Source organism: Cicer arietinum, chromosome 2 (genome assembly GCF_000331145.2).
Source record: "Cicer arietinum cultivar CDC Frontier isolate Library 1 chromosome 2, Cicar.CDCFrontier_v2.0, whole genome shotgun sequence".
NCBI classification, from domain to species: Eukaryota; Viridiplantae; Streptophyta; class Magnoliopsida; order Fabales; family Fabaceae; genus Cicer; species Cicer arietinum.
The window spans coordinates 16,741,249-16,753,580 of NC_021161.2; the positions used below are offsets into that span (position 1 = coordinate 16,741,249).

Sequence of the window (12,332 nt, forward strand, 5' to 3'; positions counted from 1 at the left end):
TAAAATTCATATAAATTTTATCAAATGCTCGTATACGTAATTTATAATTTAGCTCGACTAAAATGTAAATTTTAACTCATTAAATGAAGTATATTAAAAATTCTATGTTAGGGAATATGTTGTTGTTATTATTACTCTAAAAAACAATTGTTGGCGACTTTCCGATGGACGTGGCAGACTTTATGTTTATTGTCAAGCAAAATTTAATTATTTTCTGGAATAAGAAATAAAGAAAATGAAAAATGAAGGATGTACTAATCATTACTATGTTTCTGAGAAAGACACGGAGACAGAAAGAAACACAACTAAAAAAGCAGAAAAACTAGGGTTTTGAATCATTTGACTGATTTGTGTTACCATCATCAACCACTCTCCTATGGCGGGGTATGTTCGCTTCTCCTCATTACACTTTGTTTGAGTTCAAAACTCAGTTTTTCACTTGCTTTTCCCTTAGAAACATCATAGTACAAGTTCGATTAGTTTGTCTATGCGATATTCGAACTTCTGTCATTGAAAGTTTGTGTTTTTATGCAAGTTTTTGGGTTGTTTTGTCTGTCTATTATTCAGTGTTCTATGAAGTTTTTGGACCATGTGGATTTTTATGTGTGTTGACTAGGATTATATGAAAGATGACAGAATTTTCACACTTTCTTGCTCTTCTATATGCAGACCATCATGGCTAGTGGACAAAAGTAGGATTGCAACCAAAATAAGAAGTGCATCAGGAGCATGTCATCCCGAAAATGTTACATGGAAAAGCAATCCATCCAAGACTTGCCCAAATTGTCAGCATGCTATAGACAATAGTGATGTATGTGCATTTTCTAAAAGGAAAATACTATTCTTTTTCTTGTCTCTAGTACATGATAGGTGATCCTTTGCTCGAAATTTTTTATGACTTAAACCCATGAGAGCCCAGTTCAAAAGAGTACTCCATTAGATGGGAGAGCCTAATGGCTTAAGTACCACATTCAACTTTCTTATCTACTCAAAATGGGACTTATAGCATTGTGACCTCCAAGGCGGCTTTAAATGCTTCAGTGCTGACCCGGTGGTAGCGGTTTCCCCTTTAGCAGCTTCACTCATCTATCAGTTTTCATTAGTGTCCCTTAGTCTAGCCTATAAGCAACTCTTTCTGTAGGTAAGCTCTCAATAAAAGAACCAAATGATAGAACCTTTTTTGAGCAAAGGGGAAACTCCAAAGAAATTTAGGAAGAAGGACAGAACTTGAAAAATAAAACTGGATGAATTATTCTATGCCTCAATTCATAATTGGCACTAGTAGTTATAGCCAAATCCATTACCACAATGAACGGATCACATGGCAGGTGTCGTGTGATAATACTTAGCGACTAATAGAAAGGAATCTAAATACAAAACTTGATATTGCTAAATGTCACTCATCATTTCTAGAAAGCAAGGAAATAAGAAGAAAGACTGAAAAGTTTCTTTAGGGCTTTCCACTTACGGTCTCATTAGGGATTAGACCCACTTGGTCAATTCTATGTTTGAGCTCAACATCACACTCAACCTCGTATCACTGGGTTGGCAGGGGAGTGAGAGAAATGACGAGTGGGAATCAATTCGTAATATTAGGAACAACAGAGAGAAGGGGATCTTCTTAAAGTTCTATTTTAGAAAAAAGAGAGGGATTTTCGAGAAGTATTTTTGGTAAAAGGGTTCATTTGGCTTGGGCTGGCAGAGTTGATCTTTCAGATTTCTTTTGTTGGCTCTTTTGCAATTTTTTGTTTTCATCATCCATCAATATACCTTAATATTATTCCATCTAATTGTTTGATTAAATTCATCAGTTTACTTTCACATTTAAACTAAATACTATCATGATATGGTATTGCCTGCACATATGTAATTACTTATTTGCCTTTGTGTGAACGATTTTTAAAGTTTAACTTCAACATGAATTCTTGCCAATGGATGTGATACACCTTGGAAAGCATGATGCCTTTTTCATGTAGAAGCAACAAGGCTTTTTACTCTTCACACCGATTACCCTATATAATAATGTTCCTAAACTTCTAGTGAAACGCAAGAACATGAACTTGTGGGTTGTAGTTACTGACTGCAATAGCTCTGCAATGTGTTGGACCTGTCATGGCAAGTCGATGTGTTACAAATATTGAACAATTCATTAAATTGTTTACTATGTTTTTGAATTAATTTGAGGGTTTATCGTTTTAATGGCTGACTACCTGTCAATGTATAGTATTTAAAAGTTATGAAAAGTTTGACATTTAATCTGTTTTTTTTTTTCTGTTGTAAGGTTGCACAAGAGTGGCCCGGCTTGCCAAAAGGGGTCAAATTTGATCCATCTGATCAGGAGATAATTTGGCACTTACTTGCAAAAGTTGGTGTAGGAAATTCAAAACCTCATCCTTTCGTTGACGAGTTTATTACTACTCTTGAAGTGGATGATGGAATTTGTTACACTCATCCTCAAAACTTACCCGGTTGGTGGCTTGCCTTTTACTCATTTGAATCTATGATTATTTTTCAATCAATCTAATAAGTTCAATGAAAATGTTAGGTGTTATGCAAGATGGAAATGCATCCCACTTCTTCCACCGAGCAGTTAAGGCTTATAACACTGGCACCCGAAAGCGCCGAAAAATACATGATCAGGATTTTGGTGATGTCCGTTGGCACAAAACTGGAAAAACTAAACCAGTAATTCTGAATGGAGTCCAAAAAGGCTTTAAGAAGATTATGGTTCTATATATGAGCAGTGTCGGAGGAGGAAAAGCCGAGAAAACAAATTGGGTTATGCACCAGTATCATCTAGGAACAGATGAAGAGGAAAATGATGGGGAGTTTGTTGTCTCTAAAGTGTTTTACCAGCAGCAGCAAGTCAAATTGGGTGATAAAAATGAATTGGACATTCCTGAAGCCACTGAAGCAACAATTATTAAAGTGGATCCGGTTACTCCCAAATCTGTGACTCCTGAGCCTCCTTATAATGAAAGGCAGTATTCAGATGTAGATCTAGGACAAGAAACACCTGCCATTCCTCAGGTAAAATCTCCAACTACATTTTTTTATAATAAAATATTAAACTCTATTTTCAATTATGACTCGCCATGAACGCTAGTGTGTACTGTGTTGGTGTGTTTTAATTATTTGTAAGGGAAGTATATCAGATAATTTGTACTTGCTTAGTAATAGAAATACATGTAGTGCATGAGTACTTTGTAGCAATACTTGTTTTATCTGATAAGTTTGAACTCCATTTTCTAAGACAAATATCATTGGCCAAACAACTTAGTATTTAAATTTAAATAGTTTAGCTTTAGACAAGATTTGGTATATGGATTATCACTTAGCTTAAATAATGTAGTTAAGCCTGCTTGTGGGAAAAGCTTAACTTGATATATTCAAATTTAATATCTTTAACTCCTCCTTGATCATCATTGCTTTCACACATCTTTAACCTCAGTATATGTGTTTGAGATGCATTCCAGGAGTGTCAAAGGTGTGTTGAAGCAAAAAATAAAATAAAATTGGGACACTTGTCTGAGATGTCAGTGTCGAACACGCCTAATTTGAGAGGTGTTTGTGCTTTACAGTGCCACTTTGCTGAAATAAGTTTACTATTCTATGCTTTTGTTTAAGGATTGTTTGTATCTTAGCAATTTGGCTACACTTCTAACTTTGGATTAATTATTATAATATTGCTTCTGCAAGTACTACTTGTGATGACTTAGTATTATGAATTTCAAAATAACTCTTTACAATTCCTGATCTATTTTCTGTGTTGTGCACTATATTGTACCAAAGCCTCCTCAGATGGATTGTCTGGATGAAATACAAGCTGATTGTGAAGAGCATGCAATAGATGATTTATCCATGATAGAAACTGAAAATAATGAAGAGACATATGATAAAGAAATTAATGCTGATGAAGGCCAAAAATGGTGGGATAGTGAATCACAAAATCTGTTGGATTCACAACAACTGGTTGAAGCATTGTCCTTGTGCGATGATTTACTTCATAGCCAGTCTCCCGAAAGAGATGACGAACATGGAGAACATAAGAACCAACCCAGTCTTTCGGTTTATGCCCAGCTTGGACCAGAGCATCTGAAAAAGGATATTGAAGACTGTCAAAATCTTGTCCTTGACCCTGCAAATACAGCAGAGCACGACGCACCTCCTTCGGAGTTACGACTAAGTCAACTGGTATTCCTATGTTCTCCTATGATTTTTCATTTGAGTGAAGAGATTAATTTCTATGCATTGACGGTGTAAAACTTTTTACACATCTAATCAAATCACACCAATGCCACTTTCTTAGGTTAGTTCACACAATATTTCTGCAAAGACCTAGGTGGAGTCATTTGATTGGATGTATGTCTAAAAAAGTTTTACACGCACAGTCAAATTAAATCCTTAAATGGATTCATTTAATTGTTGTTTTAACGGATTTATTTTCATGTTTATATAGGAATTTAGTTCGCAAGATAGCTTTATTGCTTGGGGTTACAGCAAGGCATTAAAGTAATATTATTTTTCTTCACATCAGCTGACATGCAGATATGTTGTAACCATTTTGTGAATTAGTTGTATGTTATTGTTAACATATGGGGTGAACGACTGCTACTTTGTTTGACAAATTGGACTGTAGCAGTGAACTTTTCACATCAGCTGAGATGCATATTTGTTATAACTATTTTGTGGATTTTGTTGTAACTATTTTGTGGATTAGTTGCCTCGTTATTGTTGACATATGGGGTGAACTACTGAACTGTTGCTACTTTGTTTGACAAATTGGACTGTAGCAGTGAACTTAAGAGTTTGATACTATTGAACTTTTGCTGCTGCAAGTATATTTTGGTTTTGGCACAAACTGTGATATTTCTTTTCTATTTTCTGAGGAAATTGCCATGTTTCGGACGTGTACATCTGAATGCGTTAGTATCAGAATTTTTAAAACCATTATCTACTTTATCTCTCTTACTCTATCACACTCAATGTACTTTCATTAATTAATTTATTTATTACCAACTTACTAACTTTTACACTAGTAGATGCTACGCCTCATGTGCTTGTTGCCTAACACGACCACCAACGTTGTCTTTGACTCCATTTCTACAACATGCCAAGCAAATATATATAAAATATTTGTAAAATCGACATAGTCCGAAAGTGTAAATCTGGATAGGAAACCATTCAATTTATTGTTTGAGTGAAGTAAAGCTTGTGTGGTTACAATCATAAATCTAAATAATTTAGGTGTCTACAAATAAAAAATGAAAAGAGAAAAGAATAATTTATTATTATTATTATTATTATTATTATTATTATTATTATTATAAATATCATTATTATTTATTATTATTATTATGATGATGGTCACTTTTGACTAAAGTAATGAATGATTATGTTACTTTTGAAAATGACAATGTATTATTAGTTTTTACTGTTTGCTTTATTGAAGATATCTTTCAATAAAGCAAACAGTAAAAGATAATAATACATTGTCATTTTTAAAAGTAACCTAATCATTCATTACTTTAGTCAAAAGTGACCATCATGTTTTGTCGGAGAATCTTTAATGATAACAAGGTGTTGTCATATCTTGTCTTCTTAATAATTCAGATGCCTTTAATGTCATTTTTTGTTTTTCAATAATTCAAATTCATCCTATCTCCTTAATAATTCAGCTACTTTTAATGTCACATTTTATTTTTCAATAATTTAAATGCCTTCTATTCCGTAACAATCATCTTCGTTATGCTAAGTAAAGATTTGGGATGATCCTTTAGAGTCTTCATTATTATTATTTTCAGAATTAGATATTGCCGCTTGTAATTTCTTCAAAAAATCCTTTTTATTAGAAGATGATGATAATTCTGTCATAATCTTGGATTTTTAAGCCAAGAACTGTCATTCTTTAATGTTCTCTTTTGGCTTAATAAGAAATTTAGGATTTCTTCTAAACCATTCTAAGAGTGTAGAGTCCTTTAATAATTCTGGATTAAATTTGTTCTACCATTTAATTTTAATAACTCTGAATACCCAGTTAATATTAGAATCAGGAGTTGATAATTCTTTTCTATATGTCCACGAAGTAATCCATGAAATACCAAAGCTTGCATGAAACATTAATATCTTCATATGATCCTGAAAATTAGTTTCTTTAATAAATTCTTGGAATGCTGATCCAGCAAATTCTGGATAAATTTCTGGCTCAGGTCCCCATTCATTGAACCATTTAATAAACCATAATGGGAATTGTAACGAAATGTCTTTTTTAAACCAAATGAACCAGGAATGTTCAAAGGGTTCTTGGGTTCTTGTAGCATGTTTGTCCATGCTTCTATATAATCATAATAAGAATATTCCCGAGGAGTAAATCTTCTGGAAAATTTCTCTAATGTTGAATGTGATCTTTCCAATCTGTTGGTGATAATACCTTTAATATTTTAAATTTTGAAAAAATAATTTTTTGTTTATCAATCTTGTTGTATGTATGAGTTATTTCTACTGAATCAGTATCAACTAAAACAAACTCATAGAATAATCTTGTTTTCTCAGGGGCGGTTGGTAGATAATGAAATTCGTGAGGGTAATAATGAGAAACAATCTGAAGTAATGATTTGCTTAATGAATATTTAGGTTTCACAAGAAAAAGTATTTTCTTGTAATCCTTTTCTATAAATGGACAATTTAAGTTACTAGGGGGTGTGTAAGAGGGTAATTTTTCTGGTTTTTGTGTTGTAGTATTTAATTGGGACGACGTGTTTAAGAAAAATTGTAATGGTGAGATTAATTGGGATTGGATTGCGGGTCTTATTGTTTTTGGTTGTATGGAAGTTGTCGGGTAAAAAGATGGTAATGCTAATGGGGTTAATGGAGTAAACCTGTTTTGGTTTGGTAATTGGGAGGAAGAAGAGGAAGTTTGTAATACCTGTTTCATAGTGGGTGTTTTTGTAATTTTTTCTTCGGTAATTGAGGGTCCATACTTATCTTTATGACTCGTTGTGCTTTCCCTGTAAAAATTCTCTTGTAAGAAAATCTGGTAATGAGTTATTCTCTCCTTTAATATGTTCTATTTCGAAATCAAAACAAGAAAGTAAAGATTGCCATCTGGCAAAAATATGTTTAGAAACCATGTTTTTAACATCCTTTTGCAAAACATCTTTTGCTGCTTTTCAATCAGTTTTTAATAAAAATTTCTTTGAAAATAAGTCATCTTGAAATTTTGTAATGCATAAAACAATTGCCAAAATCTCTTTTTTAATAGTACTATATTTTAGTTGGGTTGTATTCCATATTTCAGAGTAATATCTCACTACTTGCTCTTTTGGGTTTCCTGGTAATTTTTGTTTTAACACTCCTCCATAACCTAACTCTGATGAGTTAGTCTCTACTATTAATAGGGCTTGAGGGTCTGGAATTTCTAAGCAAAGTAATTTTTTAATTATTTGTTTTAAGGTTTTGACACTATCGGTCATAGTCTCATCCCATTTGGGTGGATTTTTTCTTAGTCTTTTAAATAAAGGTGAACATTCCTAAGGTTGGGAATAAAGTCTGCTACATAATTCACACATCCTAAGAATCTTTGTAATTGAGTTATGTCTTTTAATTCATTAGGACATTTTTCTCCAAATTCTATTGACCTACTAATTGGTGTTATTGTTCCTTGATAAATGTTAAATCCTAAAAATCTAATATTATTCTGAAATAATTTCATTTTCTTGGCTGAAACCACTAATCCATTTTCTTTAATCATATTAAAGAATTTTTCCAGATGTTCAAAGTGTTGATTAATACTTTTTGAAAATACTAATACGCCATCTAAGTATACAATAGTAAAATATTGGTAATTATTAAAAATGTCATTCATAATATTTTGGAATTCACTGGGTGCATTCTTTAATCTGAAGGGCATAACATTCCATTCGTAATGTTCAAAGGGTACTACAAAGGTTGTTTTATATTTATCATCTTCTTTTATTTGTATTTGGTAATATCCCGAGTTTCATGTCAAATTTAGAGAATACAGATGATGAACTGTGTAATCTACTTACCAAATCTTTTTTATTGGGTATTGGATATCTAATCCATTGTAATACTTTATTTAATGGTTTATAATCTATTATATATATTTAAAACAGACTCCTATGTCAACTCTCATGCCACCTCATAGTATTTCTTCCACATGTGCAAACTTATCCCACCTCAACAAAAAAACTTATGTGTACGCCTTAGAGAGTTCTTTGTGTTTTTATGTTTCACCTCATTTTTTCTAATTAGTTTCTAAATAGTTTTTTTCCTCTTTTAATCCCTCTAATCCCTAATTTTTTTAATGACTTCCTCCAACAATTTCTTCTTCCCTCTTGTGTACGTCACAGTCATTTGTCATCCTCGCAAAATCATCTTCTTCTTCGAAATTGCCGACTCTACTCCAAAGGTACATTGAAAGAGGTATAGGTTGGTTCGTTGCAACAAAAAAAATTCTTCTCTTTGTCTATTTCTAATTTTGGTGCCATGTTCACCTCATTTTTTTCTACTTAGTTTCTAAATATTTTTTTCCTCTTTTAATTCCTCTAATCCCTAATTTTTTTTAACGACTTCCCAGTCATTCGCCATCCTCGCAAAATCATCTTCTTCTTCGAAATTGCCGACTCTACTCCAAAGATACACTGAAAGAGGTATAGGTTGGCCAAAGATACACTGAAAGAGGTATATGTTGGTTCGTTGCAACAAAAAGAATTCTTCTCTTTGTCTATTTCTAATTTTGGTGCCATGTTCACCTCATTTTTTTCTACTTAGTTTCTAAATAATTTTTTCCTCTTTTAATTCCTCTAATCCCTAATTTTTTTAATGACTTCTCAGTCATTCGCCATCCTCGCAAAATCATCTTCTTCTTCGAAATTGCCGACTCTACTCCAAAGATACACTGAAAGAGGTATAGGTTGGTTCGTTGCAACAAAAAGAATTCTTCTCTTTGTCTATTTCTAATTTTGGTGCCATGTTCACCTCATTTTTTTCTACTTAGTTTCTAAATAATTTTTTCCTCTTTTAATTCCTCTAATCCCTAACTTTTTTAATGACTTCCCAATCATTCGCCATCCTCGCAAAATCATCTTATTCTTCGAAATTGCCGACTCTACTCCAAAGATACACCGAAAGAGGTATAAGTTGGTTCGTTGCAACAAAAAAAATTATTCTCTTTGTCTTTTTCTAATTTTGCTGTCATAAATTCAATTATATTCTATACAATATTTGAAATCAATTTGGCTCATAGTGACTTAATGCTATGTATAGTTTCTTACATGAAATTCTATCATTGCGACTATCCAGGAAATCCAAGTTGGGATGGGACCAGCCGACAAATTTCGCTACCCATCATACCCAGAGCAAAGTGGTACATGAAAAATTCAAGGAATTAGTGTTTTTCAATGTTATGACAAGGTATATTTATACATCAATATTTTTTCCATCTCTCTTCTAAACTCTTTTCCTTCTTTAGTTGTTTTTAAGTGTCACTTTGCTTTGTGTGTCTCATATTTTTAGTTTTACTTCAATGTAGTATATGTTGAGTAGCTTACAAATTGCAGTTGAAAAAGTTTGACTCAAATAATTTTAAGCATGTTTAAAAGATGTCTGCCATTGAATTGAATTGAGTAAATTAGATCATTTTAAATTTCAGAACACAAATCTGAATGTATTGTAGAAATTTTTCAAATGTTAAATCCATCTTTGTGGTAATTGTGAATTTTTTTTTTATTTTAAATTGGATTTATTAGAATTTTAATTTACAAACATTCAAACTATTATTAATATTGGCAATGAATCATAATCATTAACATTTTGGTTACAAACTATTAACTGTCAAACAATTATAAGTAAACAAATAATTATTAATAAATTACTTTAATTTCATCTATTATATATATTTAAATATTTTTATTTGACTTTTTATTTTAATTATTGGTGAATATATATAATATATAAATATTTAGAAATGATGGACAAAGTCATGTCTCTTTTAATTTTAGTCAGTTTTATTTTACTGAAACTAATTAAATTTAATTTGTTGTTTTATAATGTTAATTGACATGAAATTAAAGTAATTTATTTGCAATTATTTGTATTTGATGTATACTTATAATTGTTTGACAATTAATATTTTGTAACCGAATTTTTATAAATTTTAGATTTCGATTTTGAAACCAAAATGTTAATGATTATGATTACTCAATTAATATTAATTTAAGAAATAATGTTTGTAAATTAAAATTATAATATATCCGATTTAAAGTTAAAAAAAATCAAAATTACCACAAAGATCGATTATTAAAATGATAGTGAGAGAAAAAAACAATATTTGTATTTAATTTTTTACTTTGAATATTGGTAAATATATATAATATATAAATATTTAGAAATGATGGACAAAGTCATTTCTCTTTGAATTTTGGTTAGTTTTATTTTACTGAAACTAATTATATTTAAGGCTAAATTACATCTGTGGTCCCTTAACTTAATTTCAGGTAGCGTTTTAGTTCTTTATCTTTTTTTTCTCCCCGATTTAGTCCTTTATTCCTATAAATATCAAATAAAGTATGAAAATATGAGTTTATTTGAAGATTTGCGTTACGAATTTGATGAAATTTGTATTATATTGAAGAATATAATTAATTTTATGAGTTTTGATTAAACTTTTTTTTGAATTTTTGAGTAAAAAAGGATAACATTGTTGAAATTTAAAAACATAAAATATCAAATTGTCACTTAAAATTAAAATAAAGGACCAAGTCGGGAAAAAAAAAAGATAAAGGACTAAAACGTTACCTGAAATTAAGTTAAGGGACCACGAATGTAATTTAGCCTATATTTATTTGTTGTTTTATAGTTTTAATTGATATGAAATTAAAGTAATTTATTTACAATTATTTGTATTTGATGTATACTTGTAATTTTTTAACAATTTAATAGTTTGTAACTGAATTGTTATAAATTTTAGATTTCGGTTTAGAAATCAAAATATTAATGATTATGATTACTCAATTAATATTAATAATAGTTTGAATGTTTGTAAATTACCAAAATGTTAATCATTATGATTACTCTATTAATGTTAATAACAATTTGAATGTTTGTAAATTAAAATTCTAATATATCCGATTTAAAATAAAAAAATTCACAATTATCATAAAGATGTATGATTAAAATGATCGAATGAGACAACAAAAAAGTAATAAAGTAAAATACAAGATGAATGTATTTCCAAGTATTTTACTTTAATCATTTTTAGTTTCAACAATAAAGTAATATATTTTGTAACTCAATTGTATATCTTAATTTCAATTATCAAATATATTACTTCAATATTTAACATATCCAACGATCTCAATATTAATACGGTACTTTATTTATTCAAGTCATTCATCTAAATTGGTACTTCTCTTCTATTAATTATATTGGTAAAATTGTATATATATTATTGATATAAATACTTAATTAGGACATAAAACTTCATATTTTTTTCTTCTAAATCCACTTAAATTTAATAAATAAAAGTATACCCGCGCAATACGCGGGTTAGCTTCTAGTTTATAACTAATCTGGGTGCTCCTCTTTCTAATTCTGCTGAGTTCATTACATAGAATCCTGCACAACTCAAGGGAGACTTAATGGGTCTTATTAATCTTTTATCTAAGTATTCTTGTATTTCCTTTTTCCAATAATCTAGGTATTGTTGATTCATTTGTATTGGTCTTGCCTTAGTGGGAATGTTTCTCTCATTAAAACTGGGTTCATAAGGAAATGAGACCAAATGCTTCTTTCTTGTCCAAAAAGCATTGGGGTGATCTGCACAAATTTCTTTTTCAAATTTATCTTGTAATTCTTTTATTTTATCTTGTATAATTTTATTTTGTAATTGTTCTTCTATTCTTTTATAATGAATCTCTTTGTTTATCATTCCTATTTGTTTCTTATTTTGAGAGATTAAATTAATTTTATTAAGACTTGATGTTGATGCTTCCTATAACATATTTAATTCTTTAATTTTGGGTTTTTGAACAAATTCAAATTTTATTGTTTTTCCTAATGCTTTTGTAGTAAGACCTTCATGTGATATAATGAATGAGTATATTAATGCTAAGAAAGGATTTCCTGTAATTACACTTTCTCTAATGTCTTTTACTAATAAAACTGAAGTATGATAAAAATTCCATTTTTACATACCTTTGCATCAGGTAATTTATAAGTAACACCTAATCTAGAACCATTGGCTCCACTTAATCTTTCAAGGATTTTTTCGTAATATTTAGTGGGTATTAATCCTTCTTGGATACAATTAG

General features: G+C 30.3%; 1 protein-coding gene across 1 annotated transcript; it reads left to right on the forward strand.

The window, feature by feature from the left end:
- The first annotated feature begins 243 nt into the window (after window positions 1-243).
- NAC18 (NAC domain-containing protein) lies at window positions 244-4,841 on the forward strand. The gene is made up of 6 exons (XM_004490218.4): window positions 244-384; window positions 670-811; window positions 2,282-2,468; window positions 2,546-3,030; window positions 3,793-4,194; window positions 4,460-4,841. The coding sequence occupies exons 1-6, from the start codon at window positions 377-379 to the stop codon at window positions 4,514-4,516; spliced, it is 1,281 nt and encodes a 426-aa protein (XP_004490275.1). The 5' UTR covers window positions 244-376; the 3' UTR covers window positions 4,517-4,841.
- Window positions 4,842-12,332: the final 7,491 nt, after the last annotated feature.